General features: G+C 39.9%; 1 protein-coding gene across 1 annotated transcript; it reads right to left on the reverse strand.

The window, feature by feature from the left end:
- Window positions 1-502: 502 nt before the first annotated feature.
- UTP6 (UTP6 small subunit processome component) lies at window positions 503-23,342 on the reverse strand. The gene is made up of 19 exons (XM_079725088.1): window positions 23,189-23,342; window positions 21,529-21,613; window positions 19,931-19,972; window positions 19,603-19,695; window positions 18,853-18,900; window positions 18,333-18,396; window positions 16,562-16,680; window positions 13,643-13,720; window positions 12,649-12,730; window positions 12,120-12,201; window positions 10,720-10,904; window positions 10,101-10,180; window positions 9,651-9,728; window positions 7,266-7,445; window positions 6,377-6,457; window positions 6,062-6,171; window positions 5,221-5,287; window positions 2,112-2,184; window positions 503-1,058 (listed from the first exon to the last, which is right to left on the reverse strand). Exons 1-19 carry the CDS (start codon window positions 23,278-23,280, stop codon window positions 901-903), a joined length of 1,797 nt encoding a protein of 598 aa, XP_079581214.1. The 5' UTR covers window positions 23,281-23,342; the 3' UTR covers window positions 503-900.
- Window positions 23,343-24,329: the final 987 nt, after the last annotated feature.

The following is a 24,329-nucleotide window of genomic DNA, read 5'->3' on the forward strand; positions in this document are numbered from 1 at the left end:
TAAGCTACAGGGGGTACAATTCTAACTAACAACTGCCTCCCCTGCTCCCAGAACGCCCTCCTCTCCTCCAAGCCATCCTCCATCCTCGCCTCTGAAGCCCTTCTCTTTCTGAGTTACTCCCTACCCCTGCCCTTCTTTTGTTGCTGGGCCTCCCCAATGTAAACACTTCTCTGCAGATCGGTCCCAGAGATAGAACATGCTTTTATAATTGCTTAAATCTTCTTAAAGGACAACTTTTTCCCCAATACCCAGCATCCTTCTCTGCTGCTTCAACCAACTCAGGACATCCAGCTCTGTTCCTCCAACCCTTACCTCCATCCCAAAAAGCTTCTCTTCTTTCCTGCCTATGATGGGCACTCAGTGAGTGAATGAATGAGTAAATGATCTAACAGTATAAATCCAATTCTCATAAAGGAAATCAAATTAGTGATTTTAGTCCAGATGATAAAATTACAGGATGCTTTTATTTTCTTCTCCACATTATTCTATTCCGCCCATATTTTTGACAACAAACGCATACCACATATGCTTTTATAATAAAGAGACAATAAACAAACAGAACTGTACTTTCCTCTCTATCTTAACTGACCCCTGGGTCTAGATTAGAGATACTCAAGTTTGACCGCTGGTAATAAAAGAAGATCAGTGATACGATTTCCATGTATTTTGGAAAACATTTAGGACCTATGGTAGGTCTGGCCTCAACAATTGGCCTCTGGCCACTAAACAGCAGCTCTCTTTTCTGGCATTAAAGATTAGCACATTAACAAAATTAAAGCATGTCTCAAAATCAGACACCACCTCGTCTGCCATCTCAGCAAACTGCAGATGAATGCATAATACAAAACTATGCAGAGGGCTTACAACACTATTTCAGAGTTGGCTGTGTTCTTCCTCTTTTCACAACTGGCCGGCCTGGTGCACAGCATGTTTAGCTACAAACAGCTCTGCTGACTCTCCCTGCAACATTTTCATGGCTCGCCAGTAGATCTGTCCGCAGTGCTCAGGTCTACCAAGGGGGTGGTTCAATTCTTCTTTGATGTAATCCATCCAAAGATCTTTAAAGGGAACCCCAAAAATTACTGTAAACATACAATTAGGTAACTGACAAGGCTTTACTACATAAACTTAATTATTTAATATCAATTCAATGCAAGATTTCTAAGAAACTTAACTTCTTGCTGTTATTTTCCTAGAACCCTATGTAAAACAGTACCTCTCTCAGCTTCTTTACACTATGGTATTTCAAAGCCTTTTTTTTTTTTTTAAAGTAGAAATCTTCACTTGGATCGTGACAGTCTAGTGCTCTCAGCTTCTGGCACAGCCCACATTCTACTATAGAATGTGTATCTCTCAAGAAAACTGCTTTCACTTTAAAAAAAAATCATGACAGTCTATATATTTCATAAACTCAAAAATACTAAATATTGTAGAGGGAGGATTTTGCTGCGTCTCTTTCAAGGTGAAACAGACCTCAATGAGTTCATTAGGACCTTGTCAGCCTGCTTAATAAAACTTGTTTGGGTTAGTAAAAATGCCACATTCATTCATTTCACCAGAAGGTCTGCTGAAACCTTGAAAAAGCTAATGTATCATTTTAAATCTGAGTTTAACAACTCTACATGTCAGTTTTTGAGTTCACAAGTAAACAGACTTTACATGACTTACCTACACCGAGAAGTATGTTTTACAAGTCCTATAAATTAGACACAGACAATGTGGCAACAGCCCATGACAATCTTTGTCAATTAGTATCCCACTACCCTTCTGCTGTAATTCCCACCCCATTTTGTTCTGACCTACATTATTAACCTTTTCCTTACAAATATCACATTTTTCAAGAAAACCAAACCAAACGAATCTCCTCCTAGTCCAGAGTTCTTAACAGAAGACCCATGGATACCTGGGCTTGTGAACTTGAAATTATAAGCAAAATTACGTCTGCCAGCATTTATGCACTGAGTGAGGGAGGAGGCAGGGGAAGGATGCCAAGTTTTATCCTCAAAGAGGCCCATGACCCCAAAGCAGTTAAGAACCACTATTCTAACCATCATAGGTTACAGACCACACATGCAAACAGACCCATGTGTCTATAACTGAAGTTTACTTACCAGAATCCACGGATCCAAATTCTCTCAAAGCTCTCTCATAATATTCTCTTAAGTTCGCCATCTTGCAGGATTCCTAACAAAAATAATCAGACAATCTTGCCTCAAAAGCCTAATTTATAACGTCACAAATTCATTTCACACGTATTGTTAAGCAGCTATCAACTATTAGGCATTTGAAGGGGAGGAGACATAGGTTTAAATGAACACAGCCTGACTCTGAACTTATCCAGAGAAAAGTCAAAGACACTACACGGCAGAGTGAAGTAAACGCCAAACAGTGATAAAAGCACTTTGTTCTGGTGGCAAGGAAAAAGCCTAATTAATTCTCACCTGGGGGAACGTGGGCATCTCCACGGGAAAATATATGTGAAAGCCCTGAGGGAGGAGCAGGATTTAAATAAATAAATGGGGAAGGTTCTATTCCCTATGGTAAGGGATTTCTTCCTTTGAATATCTGGGCTCTGGCACATGTTAGCCATACCCACCTTAAAACTTTTTATATCAAGGCAAAATATATATAAATACTACTTAAATGAACTTCAGGAAGTTTTCTGAGCCCATCAGACAGACCTTAAGTTTCCTCACCCATAAAATGAGGACAATAATATCTCTTAGGACAACTACAAGGATTCAATTAAAATGCTGATGAATTATGCACCAAGCAGAGTAGTCAGTGCTAACTTTACAATCAATAAATGTTAACTCTTCGTCTCTACTTCCATTTAAACGTATTCTCTTTGTTTCATTTTCAAAGCAGACTAATTAACATCTTCAGTTTAAAAATCTTTTTGTGTAGTCAAATAACTATTTCCCCATTCCAATTTCTCTTCGCTGAGACTGTACTATTTTATAACAAGCCAGTTTAACCTCACATCTTACACATGCATGAAAAACAGAATCACACTTTGTGAAGGGCTCATAGTGTGCATGGAACTGTGCAAAGTCCTTTCCATCCAGTCTCCCATTTGGCCTTGTAACCCTCACACCCCTGGAACAGGTATTCCAACCTCCTTTACAGATAAGGATGTAGAAGCTTAGAATTAAGTGACCTGCCCAAGGCACATAACCATTGTGTTATTAATCCAAAGCCTGGCTATGAATTATTATGCTAGACTAAGTCCTATACTGTAAGACAAGAACAGATCACTGACCCACACAATGGTCAAACCTATGAAAATGAGAGTTCAACTTCACTGTTTATTTTTCAAAATTCAAATAAAAATAATAAACACCAATCCCTGGACTTCCCTGGTGGTCCAGTGGTTAAGACTCCACGCTCCCACTGCAGGGGGCATGGGTTCAATCCCTGGTCGAGGAAGTTCTGCACGCCGCACAGTGTGGCAAATAAAAAAAGTAAAAAAATAAACACCAATCAAAATACCAAAATAAAAGAGAGAAGGCGAAACTGAACACTTGGAGAAGGTATGGAGGAAACAGGTATACTGAGATATATATATATATATGGTGATTATCACTATAAATAAGTATAACTTTTAGAGAACTATCTGGCAATATGTAAAGAACCATTTAAAAAGCCAGTATAGGGACTTCCCTGGTGGTCTAGTGTTTAAGAACCTGCCTGCCAGTGCAGGGGACACGGGTTGGAGCCCTGGTCCCAGAAGAACCCACATGCCGCAGAGCAACTAAGCCCGTGCGCCACAACTACTGAGCCTGCGCTCTAGAGCCCATGAGCCACAACTACTGAGCTCGCATGCCACAATTACAGAAGCCCATGCGCCTAGAGGCCGTGCTCCGCAACAAGAGAAGCCACTGCAATGAAAAGCCCACGCACAGCAACAAAGAGTAGCCCCTGCTCGCTGCAACTAGAGAAAGCCCGCGCACAGCAACGAAGACCCAATGAAGCCAAAATAAATAATAAATAAATAAATAAACTTATTTTTTTTTAAAAAAAAAAGCCAGTATCTCCAGTCCTCAAAAGAGAAGGAAAAAAAAAAAAAAACTATATAAGCAAAATGCTTGCAGCGCTGTTTTTCAATATCAAAAAATCTAGAAACAACCTAAACCTAATGGAATGGTTAAGAAAACTACAGGTTTAAGAATAATACAGGGGCTTCCCTGGTGGCGCAGTGGTTGAGAGTCCGCCTACCGATGCAGGGGACACGGGTTCGTGCCCCGGTCCAGGAGGATCCCACATGCCGCGGAGCGGCTGGGCCCGTGAGCCATGGCCGCTGAGCCTGCGCGTCCGGAGCCTGTGCTCCGCAACAGGAGAGGACCGCGTACCGCCAAAAAAAAAAAGAATAATACAACAACCATTAAAAATGATGCCAGGTAGGGCTTCCCTGGTGGCGCAGTGGTTGAGAGTCTGCCTGCTGATGCAGGGGACGCGGGTTCGTGCCCCGGTCCGGGAGGATCCCACATGCCGCGGAGCGGCTGGGCCCGTGAGCCATGGCCGCTGAGCCTGTGCGTCCGGAGCCTGTGCTCCGCAACGGGAGAGGCCACAGCGGTGAGAGGCCCGCGTACCGAAAAACAAAACAAAACAAAAATGATGCCAGGTAAAAACACAAGAATGTGTTTACAAAATGATGTTAAGGAAAAAAAAGTGAGAACCTCCACATGTCACGTAAGTCAGAAATAAAACGTCACAAAACTGTGCACATGTATGTAAATGAGGATTAAAGAAAACAACAAAAATAAAAATAAATATGATCGGTTGTGTTATTGCGAGGGGATTACAGATATATTTGGATTTTCATGTATAATTTTTTTTAACTGACACTTTCCTGTATTTTTTCTCATTCACAAGTTCAGTTAAAAACACCAGAAACAGTTACGAGTGCCTACTCTCTACCTCACAACCCAAAACAAGAGACAGACAGGGCACTGGAGGCAGAAAAGCAGCACCTCACACAGCCTGGCAGGGAGGACTTCCTGTAAGAGGTGACATCTGAGTTGTCTAGTTTCCAGACATGTACCTTTTCTTCTTTGCTTGATTACCATTCCTAAAACCACATCTATGAAAAAGGGGTTGGAGGAAGGGACCAGAAATACTGTATTATAACGAGAGCTTTTTAAATAACAAAATGCTGCCATAGATTAGTTAGCACTAATCCATTTTCCCAGACAAAAAGTGCATAGACAGGACACTTACTTGCTCCTTTTCAAATTGGATCATCTTCCTGAAAAAATCAACTGAAAATGGACGGCTTTCCTGTAAACTAGAAAGGAACAGGGGGAACCGTTATCTTCCACAGTGAAGAAAGCCTCTTACATCGCATGAATATAAACACCTGCGCCAGTGCCTCCGCCACACGTAGCTGGATAAAGTCCTGGCTGCAGTTCAGCACGGCGACTGGACCTGGCCACCAGTCACTCACCATTTTCAATCTCCAGTGCCTTTACTCTTCACCACCACCAAACACCTACCCAGTTCTCTCCCTGTTCTCTTCTTTCTCACTCTCAGGGTTTTAAGTTCCCTCTCCTTCATCTCAAGGTCTTTTTGAAGGAGACCAAGAACTCCATTTCTAAGAACATATTCTAAGAAAATAATTTCCAATATGGACAAATAATATTTGGGCACAAAGGTTTATCAAAGCAGTTACTGTGGCCAAATAAATCATGGCATGTCCACAGGGTGGTATATCATATAGCTGTTTTTAATAAATGTTATTGATGAAGAATTGTAACTGGTAGGAAAAAGGCCGGTCTAATGTTCATCAATAAAAGTGGTACACCACGTGCGATTATAGCATAAGCTCAGATATGTGAAAAACAAATTTTAAAATGATACATTAAGACGCTTTTTCTCTTGATGATAGGATTACAATGAATTATTAGTTACCTCTCTCTTTTTTAAAAATTTTCCACAATGGGTATGAACTAAACAGCTCTTGGATTTATTCCTCCATCTATTTGTGATTCATATAATCTGGGTACGAGGGGCTGAGAAGGGGGTTGAGAGACTCATAATAGCTATGCGTGTCTGTGAGTACCTTTTAAACACAGCTCTGGCCTTTTTGTAGCCACCACTTCGATAAGCCCAATCCAGGTACTTATCCTTCAGAGTGACTGAGTCGCCACCCGTGACAGCTAAGACAGCTTTCTAAAATTTAAAAGAAAAGAGAAACAAGCTACATGAGGAAATGTCTACATATCAAAACAAATTTTCCCAAAACCATCCCAGGCCATGCAATGAACAGTGCTTTAAAAGGAGCACCTGCTTTAGAAATAACCCTTTGAAAGCTAGCCAACTAGCAGGGCTATCTGCTCATTCCCCACACACAAGACTTACAACAGGGGACCTGTACCTTAAAGATTGCTTCAGTGTCTTCTTGGCTTTTGGCACCTTCACTCCACTCTGCCCAAGAAATCCACAATGGCAGACAAATCTGCTCACAATTTAAAAAAAAAAAAAAAGGTTAGAAAATGACATCTTAGCACTATGCTCTGAAAACTAGTCACTATAAAGACAGGTTCCTCCTGAGATAATCAATATGTGCAATACAGAGTCATTCCCAGTCTGCCCCACTGTACGGAACTCTCAGTGCTTGACAGGAATGGCACACCAGAACACAGACAGCCTTCGGACCCAGTTGCCCAAAGCAATACTCTCCTGTTAATTCTACTTCCCCTGTTGGGGAATACTGCCTAAAGTTATTATCATCAATTATCAGTAAGTTAAGCACTTAACAACCCAAAACTAGTCAGACCCAAGCTACCCAGGTCACGTCTCTGCTGTGTAGGACCACAACACAAGTGCTGACTAATCTAGGCTGAACTATCTAGCCTTTGTTCATGTCCCAGCAGCACATACAAATGAGCGGTAAAATAACTATGGTTTTTTTCCCCCTATTTTAACTCCTGGAATATCTTTTTCCTACTAGTATAAAAGATTCACTGCAAAGCTTTAAGGTTTAGTCTTTTAAAGTTTAGAAATAATATTCTATTAGTATTTCTCACTTATAAGATATATAAACAGGAATAGAAAAGTTTACATAATTTAGTCGACTTTCAAATAATGAATTAGAAATAGGCTGGTAAATGGAAGTAATTCTTCCACCCATGATCCCTGAACCATCATCACAAATGTACTCTGGGGCCAGCTTTCCTTAGACAAGTCTACTCCAAATGAGCTTTGGCTGCAGCCTTAAAAGGTTTCCCAAACAGAATGAAATACAAAAGACACAACTCACAGACCTGGGGTTTCAGGTGCACAAAGGCTTCTTCAAAAAGCATGGCTACGTCAGGGCTCTTTGAGGCAATCAGCACCTGCAGCTTCACCTGCCACATCATCACGGAGCCTCTGAACAATTCCATCCCCGCTCCTGCCACCTCCAGAGCTTCCGTAAGGAAGTCATGGTGCAGCAACAACTCGCTCTGGATAAGACAAAGGGTCATTGGAAAAGTATCTACTGAGAGCTACATTATCTATGAAAATGGGGACAAATAAAGACCTCATGCGAGGCAATAGATTCAACAGCCTTTCTACTAAACCTTTCACCATGGTGGCCAAACAGGCACATAGTAAAAAATTTGGAATTTCTCCTCCATTCCCTGCTCCTATCCCCAAGGGCTATCAAAAAAACATAAGTGAAAAGCAGACGGCCTAAATAATTTAGGTTGAAAGTCGTATTTTTAATAAAATAGTTCACTATAATAAAACCCACATCCACCACCAGTATTTGTGGGATGGTAAAGAAACAAGTTTATTCATTCAAACAGAGTTGGGCACACTATAAACTGGTACCCATTTTTCTGAAAAGAGTCATGAGACCGTTCATGCACAAACTTGGGAATTTTACTTTAACAAATATGACCCAACAAATAAATGAACAGGAGGAAATATCTGTTTAAAAATGCTTCTGTCCACACTACTGTAACAGGGAAAGAAAAACCTAAAACCAATCCAATTCTACAAAACTGTGAAAAAGCAAGTAAATGGCAGTATATAATCCATTCATTCAGCAAGCATGTTTTTTTTTTTTTTTTTTTGCAGTACGCGGGCCTCTCACTGTTGTGGCCACTCCCACTGCAGAGCACAGGCTCCGGACGCGCAGGCCCAGCGGCCATGGCTCACGGGCCCAGCCGCTCCGCGGCATGTGGGATCTTCCCAGACCGGGGCACGAACCCGTATCCCCTGCATCGGCAGGCGGACTCTCAACCACTGCGCCACCAGGGAAGCCCAGCAAGCATGTTAATTGCACGCTATACAGTCTAGATTCAATAATGAGGAGGTCAGGTGCATTCCCTACTGCCCACAGCGCCTCCAATTTAGTAGCAGAGAGTCTGATAAGTACCATCACAGAAAAAGAATCGTATGCTACAGGAGTACAAAGCAGAAGCACCCAACAGAATCTTTGGCAGTGATGAGAAAGGACTCCCAGAAAGGAAGCCCCATCTATGCTAAGACTTAAGGAAGAACAGGCATTAGGTGAAAGCAGAGATCCCCAGGAAAAGAGAAGCCTCTCCCACCAGCATGTGCAAGAAGCTGAAGATGATAGAAAGCTTGGATCCGAAAGGAAATCCAAGTTCAGAATGCCAAAAGAAACTAATAATGGAAAGAGAGCAGGACTGCCAAGGCACTCTAAGCCACGCCCAGCTGAATTTACAGGGTGGGACGGACTGTTGCCAGCAGCATTCAGTAGCTCCAACAGAGCAGCTGAACTCATCAGACCTGGGATTTTTCACAGATAGATTCCATAATGGAAGAAGGGTACCCAGTCGTGGTACAATACAATACGCTACTAATATATATCAATAGTTTATGTCGATCTACATATAAAGTATAGAAAAAATGTTAATGTAAAAACAGTACAACACAGTATAAAACAGCAAGACATTAACTGCAATTACATAAAAATTGTGTAAATTATATAAATCAAAAGAGGTTAAGAGTTATGCAAATAAAAGGCATTCAATAAATATAAAGATTTTTGTCCTTTTTTTTCCACTAAGAAAGTATTTAAATACATTAACACATTCGCCATCTCATGGAATGCTCTCAACAACTTTGTGAGGTGGCAAAAACAAAGATCACTATCATTATTCTAAAATCAAGTAAACCAACTCAGAAGGGTTAAGTGGTTTGCCCATTACCTACCTATTAAGTCACAAAACCCAGCCTAGACCTGTGTATTCCCACACTACATTATTCTGGTCTCTATATAATAATCCTTACCTATTTCAGAGTATAAGGATGGGTTAATATGCCTCTTACTAGAATGTCAGCTTCTAAAACAATGAACACATCTAATTTGTCTTTATTGTACCAACGGTTAATCTGAGCCAAGCATAGGTTCAGGAAAACACGAATGGATGGACAAACAAAATACACCCAGTTGTGACTCTGTTCTGAGTGTTTTCCACTATGTATTACAATATTCCTCCCTCTACTGGTACAGATTTCATTTCTGGCACACACTGAATACTGACAGCCAAATAATAAACACCCTCTACATCTACCATGCCAATCTTCCAAATGTGCTTAGTCATAAAACTATATACATTAAAACACAGGACACCAGCCTGAACCAACCAGAATTCAGTACGTGTAATTGACACTGAATTTGTCCAGGTCCTTACCCACTGCTTGTACTGGAATTCTGGTACAAGTTTGAGATCATGTGCCTTCCTGAATGCAACCATGGTTCTTTCCAGCCTCTGAAATCAGAAAAAAATCTCTCAGTTCATCACAAAGCTCCCAGCAGGGGTCTTTGGCCTCTGACAGGAACGAAAGCAGTTCTACACCTTTCTGAGAATTGAAAGAAGGGATGGAGGTGGTTTCGCTTATGATTACATGATCTGGGCAGTGGCCCCAAGCACAGCCCAGTAAGAGAGGACCTCCTTACCTGGTGGCCAGAATTAGGGCAAAGCAGACTCAGACCTTCAGAATGACAGGTCACTCACAGGACAAAGCGTGGTTACGCAACAAGTTCTTGGAAGCTGTCTCAGAGCCCCAAAACCTGTGCTTATGTTCATCTTTCAGAAGACACTTTCTAGTCAGCCACTGTAACCACGTAACAAAGTCAATACCTTCTCTCTGAGGAGCCGACTGCTTGTCTTCTTAGCAAACCTTTCCATGCAAAAGTTGATGTAACACTTGCACATGGCCTCTGGAAAAATCAGAGATTATGTTGATCAGACCAGCAATTCTTTTAGTTGAACAGTCATCGTACATATTTTCTTTAAAGGGAAAACTCCTCTGAGGAAGGGTTTAAACTAGTCTGGTGAAAAATATAAGTTATTCTGATTACAGCCTATCAAACATCTCAAATACTGAGGGCAAACAACTGAGTAGTGACATAAATACAAAAATTAAAAGTCTTATCCATGTCATGCACCCTTTACCTTTATTTTCCAATATTTCAAAATTATCAAGTAAATCTATAACAGAAGATAATTAAGTAATGATAATGAAACAACCTTCTGAATGATCACATCCTAAGTATCATTTATTTCCCCAAATAAATGAACAAATGCCACAGCTATCGAGGAAGGTCATAAAAGAGAAAGAACAAGTTGGAAAAGCCAGGCACACTGTAAACTACCACAGAGAGGTTCCAGAAATGGATTCTGGTTATGGGAATGGAGCTTCAGGTTCGTATTCAGGAACACCATTACTCCTCAGCACACAGGGCCTGGTGAAGCTCACCTGTACGCAGAGTCTTCACCGCCTCTTCATACACAGCACAGCACCTCTCCTCCCGGCGGCCCACCTCTGCCACTTTGGTTTGTTTCGTTGTGGGCGGCTCTTCTCCTGGCTGTGACTCGATCTCTAATTCTCGCCGGGCCACATAATCCCAAGTGAGGGGGTCGTCTGTATGCAGAGCCTGAAGGCTGAAAAATACTGACATCAACCTAGGACATGAGACTAACTCAGAACATCAAACAGAGAGACAGTCCCAATGCTCTGAAAATGTACCCAGGACACCCCTTTAACAATTCCAGCACCAAAAGAGTCATCTCCCAACAGGCTTCCCAGATGTCTTCACCCTCACTATGTAAATGTTGTCAATGGATCAGAGCTGTCACACACTTGTTAGTTTCAGATTGTTTCAGACATCATTCACAAATGTTAACTTGTAGGTTGGCTCTCAAAGTCAAACCAGCAGGTATGTTGACAAGATACCTGGTTCTCGAGCCCAAGAAAACCTTATCATATCTAGACTCTTGATTTTCTCTAATAGAAGGATACCCTAAAGGTATCCACAGAACAAACTGATCCCAGTTCTCTCTTATCTCCTATGAAAGTAAGAGTCCTATTAAGGGTGAAGTAGCCACAAGGTAGGCTGCAAATAATTCTTCAACAATATAACCAGACATTAAAAGAATAATGTCTGGGGCTTCCCTGGTGGCACAGTGGTTAAGAATCCACCTGCCAATGTAGGGGACATGGGTTCGAGCCCTGGTCCAGGAAGATCCCAAATGCTGCGGAGCAACTAAGCCCGTGTGCCACAACTACTGAGCCTATGCTCTGGAGCCCACAAGCCACAACTACTGAGCCCACGTGCCACAATACTGAAGCCCGCGCGCCTAGAGCCCATGCTCTGCAACAAGAGAAGCCACTGCAATGAGAAGCCCGTGCACCGCAACGAAGAGTAGCCCCTGCTCACCACAACTAGAGAAAGCCCGCACGCAGCAACAAAAACCCAATGCAGTTAAAAATAAATAAATTAAATAAATAAATTTAAAAAAAGAATAATGTCTGATTACCTGCAGCTCTCAACTATAAACATTCATGAGTACAACTCTCATCTTAAGGACAAAAGACATGCCAGGAAAGCAGGAATATAGATTTTTATATAAACCATAGGACATATTTCTTATTGAACAAAGGCAAACTATTTCCCAAGGGAAGCCAGTAAGTGAGTCAAACAACTTCTCCAAAAATACTTTTTTTATGTATACATAAAATACTATACAATAGTCCTAAAACAGCTTTCTTCCAAGGATTTTGTATGGTATCTTCTTTCCCCCTTCCTAAATATCCAACTTCAAAACTTTACCACAAGATCAAAACAGACATATTCACTTTTCCACTATTTTACTTACTCATCATAAATTTCTCTTTGCAGATCTTTGGCAAAGTCGAATAGCTGTGCAATTGAAAGCAGTGACACATGAAATTCTGCACCTAAAAGTTAAAAAGTGGGGGAGGGGAGTAAGACTCTAAAGGAGCACTTTCTTAAAGTCCTGGAGTTAGTTTTGGTTTTTTTATAAAGTGGGAAGTAAGATAAAACAAAAAAATCACCCATGGTCCCACTATACAAGCAAAGTCATTATTAATATTTGAGTATTCATTAAAGACTTTATTCTAAGCATCGTTAGGACACAAAAGAATGTACTAAATCATTTATTCTTTTCAACTCCCCACATGATTTAAGTACTCAAAAACTTATTGAAATGTTCAGTTATAATCTAAGGGGAAATAAGCCTTTTCTGAAAGAATCAGGACACTATTTCCTACAATCAGAGTTTTATACACATTCTAACAGAAATTTTCAAAATAGGCTAAAGGTTCCTCATTATAAATTGAATGTTTCACTTTCCCACCATAAATAAATTTTCAAAGGATACCTACTTTTAATTATGTTTACAGAATTTTTGTAGATGATCCTTGCCAACTCGCCCATAAGGATTTCTTCAGCATACTCGAGATTCCCCTAAAGAGTATGATATTAAAAAACTGAACGGGTAATGCCAGTAAGTAGAAATAGCGCTAGAATGAAAATTAACAATCCTAGACTACCTGTGCCACATGACCTCTGGCAAATCACGTCTCTCTCTGGGCCAGTTCCCTCACTTGTAAAATGTACAGCTTGAATAAGATCACTGATCTTCCAACTGTATTCTCAGGCTCCTGGAGTTGTAGCAAGATTACACGGCTTAAGGCCTCACTCTCTACCTAGACCAGAATAGGTCAAGTTTTACATGCCACGTTCACCCTTCTGTGTAAGATTTTATTTGGATAAAAAAGTTCAGAGCTGGGAACCACAATAACAGGTGATAGTGAAGTTCCTTTTTCAGCTCTAATATTCTTAAACTTGTTTCTTTAAACTTACTCTGTCACGTAAAAAATTACATAAAAAGGAAAAGAAAGAAGGCTAGGAATCACACGTTTCACAACCTTTCTTGAGCTCCTTTGACCCATTAACATATATCATTTTAATGAGATCATAAAGAACAGTATGTAGCCATTCCATCAGTAATAATTTCAAGGACCACTCCAATAAGTCCAAATGTCTATTTTTAAAGCACAAAATTCCATTTTTAATACTAAGCCCATTTTAATTAAATCAATGCAAGACATTTAAAAGTTTCAAAATATTAAGTTGGAAAGAAAAGTACATTCTAAAGGTTTTCTTTTTTATTCCCACTTTGTCTCCAAGACCTGAAACCAAGAGCCACCAGGCAGTCAGTCGCGTGGTGCTGGAATTGCTGTGGCACTGGAATGGAACCCGCCAGCCACGGGCAGACCGGCAAGTCACGAACAGTGCTCCTAAAGATTTTGTTACTCCTAAGCAGGTTCAAAACGCTATATCTTGTTAACAAGTGACAATACATTAGGATCTTACCACATCCATCTTGGCTTTTTCAAACTCTTGCTTTTCCTTCCTCAATTTCTCAGCATGCATCAGCTCCATCCTAAAATACTAACACAGAAGGGAAATAATGAACTGAAAACCTTTGGAGATAATTTTTTAATTAGAAATATATAACATGCCTCTTTTTACTCATAAATATCAGATCTGGGGAAGTGTGGAGGGAGTGTTATAATCTATCTTGTTATGAAACTAGCTGACATTGACAAGGCATGTTTTTTTTTTGTTTTTGGTCGCGCCATGTGTCTTGCAGGATCTTAGTTCCCCGACCAGGGATCGAAGCCAGGTCCCCGCTGTGACCACCAGGGAATTCCCTCTCCCGAATGTTTCTATACAAACATATGGTTAACACATAATACAAAGTTGGATTTGTCCAGAATTTTTAATACTTTGAATTCTATGTTACAAGACATATTAAAATGACAAGTTTAAAAACTATGTTTATATTCAGTAACCCAAAAATTCTGCTTCCAGAAATCGATCATAAGGAAATAATCCTAAATACCTAGAAGTTTCATACACAAGGGTATAAGAGCAAATAATGCAGACAATCTAAGTGCCTAAAAGTAGGGAAAGTAAAATATATTATAAAAGAAGCAGACTGGTGATGCGGCCATAAAACCGTTACAATAATTTAGTAATGGTGCACCACAATTCTAGTGATATTCTACTTTGTTTTTAAAACTGGCTATAAAATTTTGCATATAACACAATTACCATTATGTAAAAAATGTACACAGGAAAAAAGCCTATGAAGAAATGTTAATAGTATTTGTCCTCAATCAGTCATACTTTTTCCTTTTCTGTGCTTTTCTGGCTTTTTTCCCCAAGATTTTCTACAAAGTACATATTACTTTTAGAGTGTAAAATAAAAATCTTTATTTTTTTTAACAAATGCAACTACCAGAACAGATAATGTATATCTCAAAATGTGACTTGGAGATATCCAGAGGTTCCCAAAACCCTTTCAGGGGGTCTACAAGGTTAAAACTATTTTCATAATAATATAACATGTTATTTGCCTTTTTCACTCTTATTCTGTCAAGAGTTTAAGGTTTTTCAGAGGCTATATGATGGGTGCTATCACCCACACTGAATGCAAAAGTAGAGACGAGAATATAGCTCTCTTCTATTCAGTCAGATATTCAGGAGATTAGCAAATATGCAAAATAAGGCCATTCTTCTCTTTAAACTTTGTTTTAGAAGAGTTTTTTTCATTTAAAAATAAGTAACCTATATTGACATGTAATGGGTTTATTATTTTTAAGTGAATATTTTTAGATTTCTTGGTTTTAATTTTCAATTAAATTAAACTTCAATTAAATATTTAATTTTCAAAAAAAAATTAACAGATAACCCATATAACAAAAGATCCTTGGGGATTTCGGTAATTTAAGATTGTAAAGGGGTCCCAAGACGAAAAAGTTTGAATACCACTAATATAAATTAATATATACTAATATGGGACTATATTCGTGATGTATTACGTAAAAATATAGAACACAGGGCTTCCCTGGTGGCGCCGTGGTTGAGAGTCCGCCTGCTGATGCAGGGGACACGGGTTCGTGCCCCGGTCCGGGAGGATCCCACATGCGGCAGAACGGTTGGGCCCGTGAGCCATGGCCGCTGGGCCTGTGCGTCCGGAGCCTGTGCTCCGCAACGGGAGAGGCCACAGCAGTGAGAGGCCCGCGTACCGCAAAAAAAAAAAAAAAAAATATATATATATATATATATGTATAAATATAAATATATATATATATATATATAGAACACAAAAATCTGTAGTAGAATCCCACTTTTCAGAATAAAGCCTGTTTTAAATATCTGTAATATGCATAAAAGTATGGGAGGTAAAATTATGAGTACTTTTTCTGTTACTTTTTTCATAAAACTGCTTTCTCTGAACCATTTATAATAAAGAAATTCTATTTACTTTTGATAAGAATAAGCAAAAAATCTATTTCCATTTTAGAAAATACAAGTCTAGGCAATTGTGAAAGCCTCCAAAAAACATAAACAATAACACCATACAATAGCGCTCTAATAGCAGGGACGACTGATTCTTATAATATTTCTCAACAAAAATAATAAAGGCCACAAAGAACTGTCTAACAGAATATGAAGAGAAAGGACGCAAGGCTATAAAACATTAAATTACTACAAAACCAAAATACAGTTGAGACAGCTACAAAACCTATTAGCTTTAAGACCCATCACACATAGGGGTCTTAATGAGGGTCCCCCTCATCACATAGCGCTTAATTTTCCTTTGAAGGCTCAACAGTACTTTCTCCCTTATTCTGACAAATACCTCAGAAAAGGGTGCAGTTTCAATAATATGTCATTTCTAGCATTTGTTGGGTTTTTTTTAAATTAAGTCTGGCTATCATTCATTGCTCTAGTGCACCCCTCTAAGAGGGAATAAGTTCACCAGGAAGGGAAGGAAATATCTATCTCAAGAAAACTAGATGAAAAGAATGAGAAGAAAATGGGAAAAACAGCAAAGGAAGCCGAAAGAAGCAGCAAGGGGATGGGAGGGGAGAGCAGGAGAAGGGGAGGGGAATAAATGAATGAATGAATGAATACATACATACAAAGATATAAAGATGGCTGAACCCTGACCCTTAAGTAAAGAAAGGTAGGGTCCAGTTCCCTATCCCTCCCCACGGTAATGGACAGGTAGGAGTTCCAATCTCTCACTAAAAACCTGGAAGATGAGCAAAGTCAACACCTACTATTGGCCAAGAAATACTCTTCTGACCTCCTTTCCCCAGCAGCTCCCCTACTTATTCCTAGTCTCCATAAATCGAAGCCTATTTAACTTAATAAAGTATATACGTCTCCAGAGCACCAAACTAAGACATGACTCTCTCACCTTATGTTCACACTCACCTCTTGATAAAGTTTCGGGCACTCTGGATGAAAGCGCAGAGCCCGAAGAAATAGTTGTCTTGCACTTTCTGAAGACAAGCGATCTTCCATTTCCCATTTGGCCGCCATAATCCACAAGGCTGTAAGTGAAAAACATCAGACTTCATTTCAATAAAGTAATCAAGTCAGGTATGAAAAGACCAATGTTCCAATTTTGATACCCAAAGATCTTTTTTTTTAAATCTTACCAAAAGAGGAAGATTAGGAGATAGGGAATTTCTAATGGTTGCCTGTAAAGTATTGTTGCTTTATCTAAAATTTAGAGTGTTCTAAACCAAATCTGGAAATGTTAACATCAGTGGGTACTTATGTGCCCGTTACTCTATTCCATCAGATCTAAGGTCAACATCTTCATTAATTCACACACAAATTTTTAATGTCTTAAAATGCTGGAAAAAATTGTGCATCTTAGAGTCAGTGAAATAAATTATTTTGCTCTTTTCTCTGTATTTAAAGTAGTTGATAAGTTTTTTTCAAATGACTCAATTTTTAAAGTAAATTTTTTATTGTACCTACTGGGAATAAAGTCTTCAAACAAACAAACAAAAAACCTTTGTCCTTCTACATAAGAAATTAACCTTGAGGTAACATTCTAGCTATCTCCCTAGAAACTTCATAAAGATCAGCGATTACCAGACACAGAGAATGGACCTGAGGACACGGGGAGGGAGAAGGGTAAGCTAGGACGAAGTGAGAGAGTGGCATGGACACATATACACTACTAAATGTAAAACAGATATCTAGTGGGAAGCAGCCGCATAGCACAGGGAGATCAGCTCATAGGGAAGGAGGGAGGGAGACACAAGAGGGAGGGGATATGGGGATGTAGGTACATGTATAGCTGATTCACTTTGTTATACAGCAGAAACTAACACACCATTATAAAGCAATTATACTCCAATAAAATGTTAAAAAAAAAAAAAGATCAGCTATTACCAGGCAAGATTGCTTTTGGTAAAAATGACCCACGGTTTGTAACTGTGTCTGGACGAGGAGGGCTATGAATGGTAGAGAGCCACTGCTCTGGGCTTTCTTGAGCATGTGACTCCTGAAACTGAGCACAGTTCACAGATACAATACCTGGAAGCTGCACCCACCCAGGGGTCCTCTACGCCAGTGTGGCTCCTCTGCCCACCCCCATGCTCTCATGCCCTCCCACCAAAGACAAGCCTCCGAACAGCTGACAGTACTAACACTGTCCTGTTGTATCCTTCGGAATCAACCGGTGCCAAATGTAGCCGATTTTGAGTCTCGTGTGCTGTAAACCTAATACTCCAGAACAGACACTGAAGCACCTTCACTATAAAATATCGTACTGCTTACACAGTGTTCACAAGAGAAGTCCTTCTCTTACAAAACTTGAGTACCTACTCTGTGCTAATCGCTCTTGTAAAATCTATATTAATATTTTCCCCTTTATGTTTCTGAAATCCTCAGATTTGAGTGCCTCCAAACAGAATTCCCCTCAAAGGACTGAAGAGTTTCTTTCACCATCAGCTAAAAAGAAACTTAGTCCTTCTTGCTCACAGATACAACGCCTGGCACAGTAACTAGTTCACAGTAGCAGGGATGAACTAAGAGGCAGCTATTCAGGAATAAAAACTGCTGAGGCCAAGTTCATATGCTCAAGTTCTCAAAATAATTCTCTGAGGTTTATCAAGCAAAATAAATTCCAAAATGGCTTGAGTCTACAAAAAAGGTAGAAAAAGAACTGACAAGGATTTCACCATACCTGGCTTGTTCGAATGAAGGGCCAACATGGCAGAGAATACCTTGCTAAGTTGAACTTTGGTAGCCTGTAAAAGAAGAAAAATTCTACTTCCTGCACAGCAAAGTTACTGCTATTAAACTCTAAGTGATCTGCACTGTACCCTCACCAACTGTGAACTCCAATGAGGCGACATCTGCTATTGCTAAGGACATATAAACAAATACAGATTCATTCAGGGTTCTCTTCTACCTAAACCACTTAACATAAACATTTTAAATATCTAAAAAATGTTTTCAACTTTACTGAACATATATGCATAAAGACCCTTTTCTTTTCAGCTGATATGGAAGCCATTTATATAGTCATTCAAATATGCAAATGTTGTTACATTGAAGTTCAGCCTTCTTGGGTTCTTTTCCCATTTGTTAACCTTACACACCTTTGGAGAAAACATGGAGTTCAGTAGTCAAGTATGAGGTTTAAAATGCAGACTAACCAAAAGCAGGAAAGAGGGACTGAGACAGGGCTGCCCAATACTCACCCACTTCTTACAAAAGACTACGTAAGACAGCCAAAGTTGAACATCATCCTGCAAGAAAAGCAATGGAGTAAGTTGCCTGAATTTGAATTTTATATACAATACACCTTTGCACTCATTAATTTTGTTTGCAACAGAGGCAGATTTCAGAAAATCCAATGTGCCACATCCCTCAGCCTATTAGGCTGTTCCTTACCCGCCTCAGATCTCTTAACCATGACAACTTGTTCCGTCCCCCCACTCCCACCTACTATGATCTAAGACAAAATTTGTCATCTATCCAATTTGTTCAATGCACTTCTGAAATGGTCTCAATCAGAGGCAACAAACTAAAATTTGTCATTCCCAAGAATCCAAAGTACTTCCCATATAATATATCCCGGTCCCAGAATCAAACTTGAAGAAAACCAAGTTACTGAGGTGCTGCGCCTACTCTAACCTTATCTTCCACCTCCAAGTACCCCAGCTGGGGGTACTTTATTTAGAGACATATCCAAATCCCAGACAATTTTCTGATCCTTAAATATGAATCAAATCCACTGTTTTCAGCATCATCCTCACAGACTGACTCTAAGGTAATGTGATCAATTTTCTTAATGGTTTCATTAAGTGGTTTCAAGTCATGATATTATCATTAGAATAAGTATTGAGATACCCAAGAATCCACAACCATACATTTGAATATCCATATTCATAATACGTATAATACACATCTTCACATCCCTTACAGCTAAGGGCACTGTGAACACTTACTTTCCACTTGGCTGACGCACGTCGGAAGACACCTTGTACCCGGTGTACGATAGAATTTTCAATCTCATCCTTCTTAAATGAATACCCAATACGCTAAAAAGGGACATTAAAAAAAAAAGCCTCAGTTTAATCCCATTTATCCAAAGCAGCATTCCCAGTTGATCTTTAAACAGTACTGGTAGAGAAAGCAAATAATTACAAGTATCATTATGAGCACACCACCACACAATTATCAATGCCAACTACTTCCCAAACCCAAGTTCTAGCTTTGCAGTCACACTATTTAATTCTATATTTTTTTCCAACTTCCAGAAAATCATCTACTTACAACTCGTCTTCGCTGGATCAGTTCCAAAAGATTGATTTCATACTATGAAAGAAAAACATACAAAAAAAAAAGAAAACAAGAAAATGTATAACCTTCTATATAGAGGAGATGCATTTAGTCAAAACCATAAAGTAAATAAAAATCAAGAACATGAAACAGAAAATAATTTGCTATCAAGAAACCTAATTTACAGTAAATGTCTAGCATTCACTAAAAATTCACCTTACATCTGCAAAACTCAAAAATACATACATTAGCATGCATCTAAACATCTTAGATACAAAGAAAGCATGTTACTAAAACTCTAAGACTTCTAAGATTTACAGTATCAATCTAACTTCCTCGTCTACAACAGTGTGTTCAAACTTTTAGGAAACTAACCATTCAAAAATTTTAGCTGACGCACAAGCAAATAAAGCAGATAAACAGGGTTGTACTAGCTGAAACAGGGCACCTAATTGGCTCTCCCTACCCTTGCCTCCAAAGGACCACTGAGAACCTCTAAGACTCTCTAAAAACCACTACTATATAATTCCTCTCCAAGCTTGAAGACTACTAGAGACACAAGGCACAGAACCTTACAAGATCGCATGCTTCATTTTAAAACTGTCTTATGAAATATTTGAAGCATAGAGAACACCCATGCAGCTACCACACAGCTATGTCAAAGCCTACATTTTACTGTATTTGATTCAAAACGTTTTTAGAAATAAAACATTTCAAATAAAGGCAAAGCCCCCATGTCTGATTCCACTCTTCTCCCTCTCCAGAGGAAATGATGATCTTGACTCAGGTGTTTATCGTTCACAAGCATGACTTCAAACTTTATTGTAATGCTGTCTTGAATGCTTTTAAACTTTATACAACTGGTATCGTACTGAACCCATCACTCCATATTTTTACTGAACATTATGACTTTAGATATATCCCTGCTGTCATGTAGAATTCAAGTCCATTCATTTTAACTGCTGTATAGCATTTCATTATACGAACGTGCAATTTACCTATCCTTCCTCCTGTGATGCGTATTTGTTTCCAATTTTTCTATTACAAAAAGCTGCAATTAATATTCTTGTACACATCTTCTTGTGGATATATCCAGGAACTTTACCACTAACATGTAAGCTCCTCAAGGCCATTATTTCTGTCTGCTTAATTTATTGTTGTACCCCATCAGTGTCATGTGGTGGGAAAACTAAATCAATTCCACAGGCATTTATTTTTGCATGAGGAAGGGATCTAATTTTATTTTTTCAATGTGGATAATCAGAACCTCAATATAAAATGCCACTTATGTCTCATAGCAAGTATATATGGTTGTGTGCAGGCAGAGGGGGTATACATGTAAGAGGCACATGGGCTTAGTTGCTCCGCGGCATGTGGGATCTTCCCGGAGCAGGGCTCGAACCCGTGTCCCCTGCATTGGCCTCGCAACGGGAGAGGCCACAACAATGAGAGGCCCGTGTACCACACACACACAAAAAAATTACCTAATCATCAGTTCCAGAATTTTGTAGAAAACTGACATCAAGCTCACTATTCTATAACTGATTTTAAATTTGTGAGGGGATTAAAAAGTAATAAAATTATTCACTTACTTGAACATAATTGATAAAGTCTTCCTTAAAAAGAGTTCTTCGCTGTATTCTGTATTCTAGATCTGAAGCCTTTTTAATGATAGCCCTAAGGAGAAAGCCATTTAAAATGTAACACTTGAAGCAAGAAGTTAAATAAATAACTTGGGAATTTTTAAAGTTTATTTTTAATATATTTGAAACATCTATTTGCCAAAATATGTAATTCCCAAATAATTATCCTTCATAAGCAAGTACATATTCTTTTTTTAATATAAATTTATTTATTTTTATTTTTGGCTGCACTGGGTCTTCGTTGCTGCCTGTGGGCTTTCTCTAGTTGTGGCGAGTGGGGTCTACTCTTCCTTGCTGTGCGGGGGCTTCTCATTGCGGTGGCTTCTCTTGTTGTGGAGCACGGGCTCTAGGCACGCGGGCTTCAGTAGTCGTGGAACGCGGGTTCTAGAGCGCAGGCTCAGTAGTTGTGGAGTACGGGCTTAGTTGCTCCGCGGCATGTGGGATCTTCCGGGACCAGGGCTCGAACCCGTATCCCCTGCATTGGCAGGCGGATTCTTAACCACTGCACCACCAGCGAAGTCCCCATATTCTCTTACATAATTACCTCTGTGTTCTTTTTTATTATTATTATAAAGTATAGTTGATTTACAATACACTAGTTTCAGGACTTCTGTGGTCTTAAGGGCATGAAGATGTACCTGATTTTTCATGAAAATCACCTCAATCGATTGCCAGGACCACTAACATTCCCACTAGCAAAGTAAATATTGTTAAGTAGTACTTTACATTATTTATATGTGGTATTAGTAGAGATTTCTTTTCCTCCAAATTCAAGTCACTTGGGTTTTAATAATAATCAAATTTCTTTCCTAAATTCCTCTTATTTCTGAATTTTCAACAGGTAGATTAAAAAAAAAAAAACCTAGATTGTCTCTACCTATACCACTACTGCAAAGGGCTTATGGGAGAAGACTCACTGTATTTAGCTAAGGAATGAACTAAATACAGAGTTCACTCTTATTAAAGAGTCCACAATATGTTGCGTTTCATAAACAAATGTTTACTTTAAGGTTCCCAAAGCCACAGTACGACATTCGCAGTCATTGTAAAATGAAGAAATAGTCACAGTAAACCATTAAAAACTATTATACAAATTAATGAGTAACAACTATATACTAGTTGTTGGCTAAGCCCTGGGGTAAAATATAAAATCGAATTAAATGATCCCCATCTTCAAGTCTTGTTAGAATTATCTACTCCTCCTGGGCTCCCACGGCTCTCTGTTCACATCTCTAGGGAAGTACTCTACTACAATCAACTTACAGTACGCTGCACTGTGATCAAAATGTTTCACTTGTCTGTCTCCCCCACCATACTGTGTCAGGGCAGCTAGCTCTTGACGGGCGGGTATCCTGGTTTTATCCCCTTTATAGCCTCAAAACCTCCTCCATGAAGAGCTGTCAGTATGTTTGAGGGGTAAATGGACGGATCACCTTGCAATGAATGAGAAATTAATTCTGGGCATCACCAGAATCTGGAAATGGGCTTCTACCACATTAGAAAATATAAACACAACCCAAGTGCCCCCTATCCCTGCCCCCCGCCACACACACGCCCCAGCCTCCCCTCTCTACCCGCCCCAGCCCTTCCTCTTCCTCCGCTCTCTCACTTAATCTCCGCACGACTGAACAGTCCAATGCGCTCCAGCTGCTGCAATTCGGGGAGTCGATCCTCTATGCGTTCCTGAATTATCTCCGCCATGAGGTCGAACTCTACAACCCGGCAGAGACCTTCTCACAGCCAACACGCGCAGGAAGAGCCCACTCTCGATTCCGACGACCCGGCCTTGACGCTCGCACGTGCTGACGTAACGTGCGCCCCAGGTCCCGCCTTTTCCGCTTCCGCCGCCTGGCCGTTGGACAGGGACCCCTGGCTCTTGCAGCCGCTGTCTCCCCCTGGCGACTGACTGTGGGTTTGCAGCGAGCACCGCCCCCTTCTCTGGAGGACTCAAGAGGACGGGAGTCGAGGGGTGGGGCTAGGATGGGGGCGGGGCTCAGTGCGCGGGATCTGGGATCGCGAAAATCACCTCGGGTCTAGAGCGGTTACCTGAAAGGGGCGTGAAATGCATTTTCTGCAAGATATTGTCTCCTTTTATTCTGCTTTCCAACACCAAGAACCAAAATACAACGAAACCGGGACTTCCCTCGTCGCACAGTGGTTAAGACGCTGCGCTCCCAATGCAGGGGACCTAGGTTCCATCCCTGGTCAGGGAACTAGATCCCACGTGCGTGCCGCAACTAAGAGTTTGCATGCCACAACTAAGGAGTCTGCAAGCCACAACTAAGGAGGCTGCCTGCTGCAACAAAGACCCAGCGCAACTAAATAAATAAATAAATATTTTTTAAAAAATACAAACAAACCGAGGGGAAAGGATAGAGGATATCATAAAATTATAGTAAACATTTCATTGAGGCGTAATGAAAATTGTAGGCGGTGCTAAAATGGATCAGGCTGTCCCAAACACTATGTCTTTGCTTTCAACTAGATTTAGTAAACCAGTGTGATACTGGTTTTCCATGTGCCCATTAGACGGCTGGTTAATTTTTAAATGGGGAGACATTTTTATTACTTAAAAAACTATACTGGCTTTGTAGACGCAATCTTTCAAAATATGGCCCTGGGTGGGTATCAGAAACTGTATTTTTTTAGAAGAGGGAATCTTGGTATTGAAAAGTTTGGGAGTTACCCAAAGAAGAATCAATAAGATATAGAACCTCCTTAAACCTTTGCCCAAGCAACTTAGCATTTCT

This window comes from Hyperoodon ampullatus (assembly GCF_949752795.1).
Source record: "Hyperoodon ampullatus genome assembly, chromosome: 19".
Lineage (NCBI taxonomy): Eukaryota > Metazoa > Chordata > Mammalia > Artiodactyla > Ziphiidae > Hyperoodon > Hyperoodon ampullatus.

Bases quoted from the DNA above. Each gene is read 5' to 3' on its own strand.
- UTP6 (XM_079725088.1), bottom strand. From the start codon at position 23,280: ATGGCGGAGATAATTCAGGAACGCATAGAGGATCGACTCCCCGAATTG. The intron at 12,731-13,642 runs GTAAGATCCTAA...CATACTCTTTAG, and splicing joins AAAAAGCCAAGATGGATGTG to GGGAATCTCGAGTATGCTGA. The intron at 1,059-2,111 runs GTAAGTAAACTT...TTCCCTTTAAAG, and splicing joins ATTTGGATCCGTGGATTCTG to ATCTTTGGATGGATTACATC.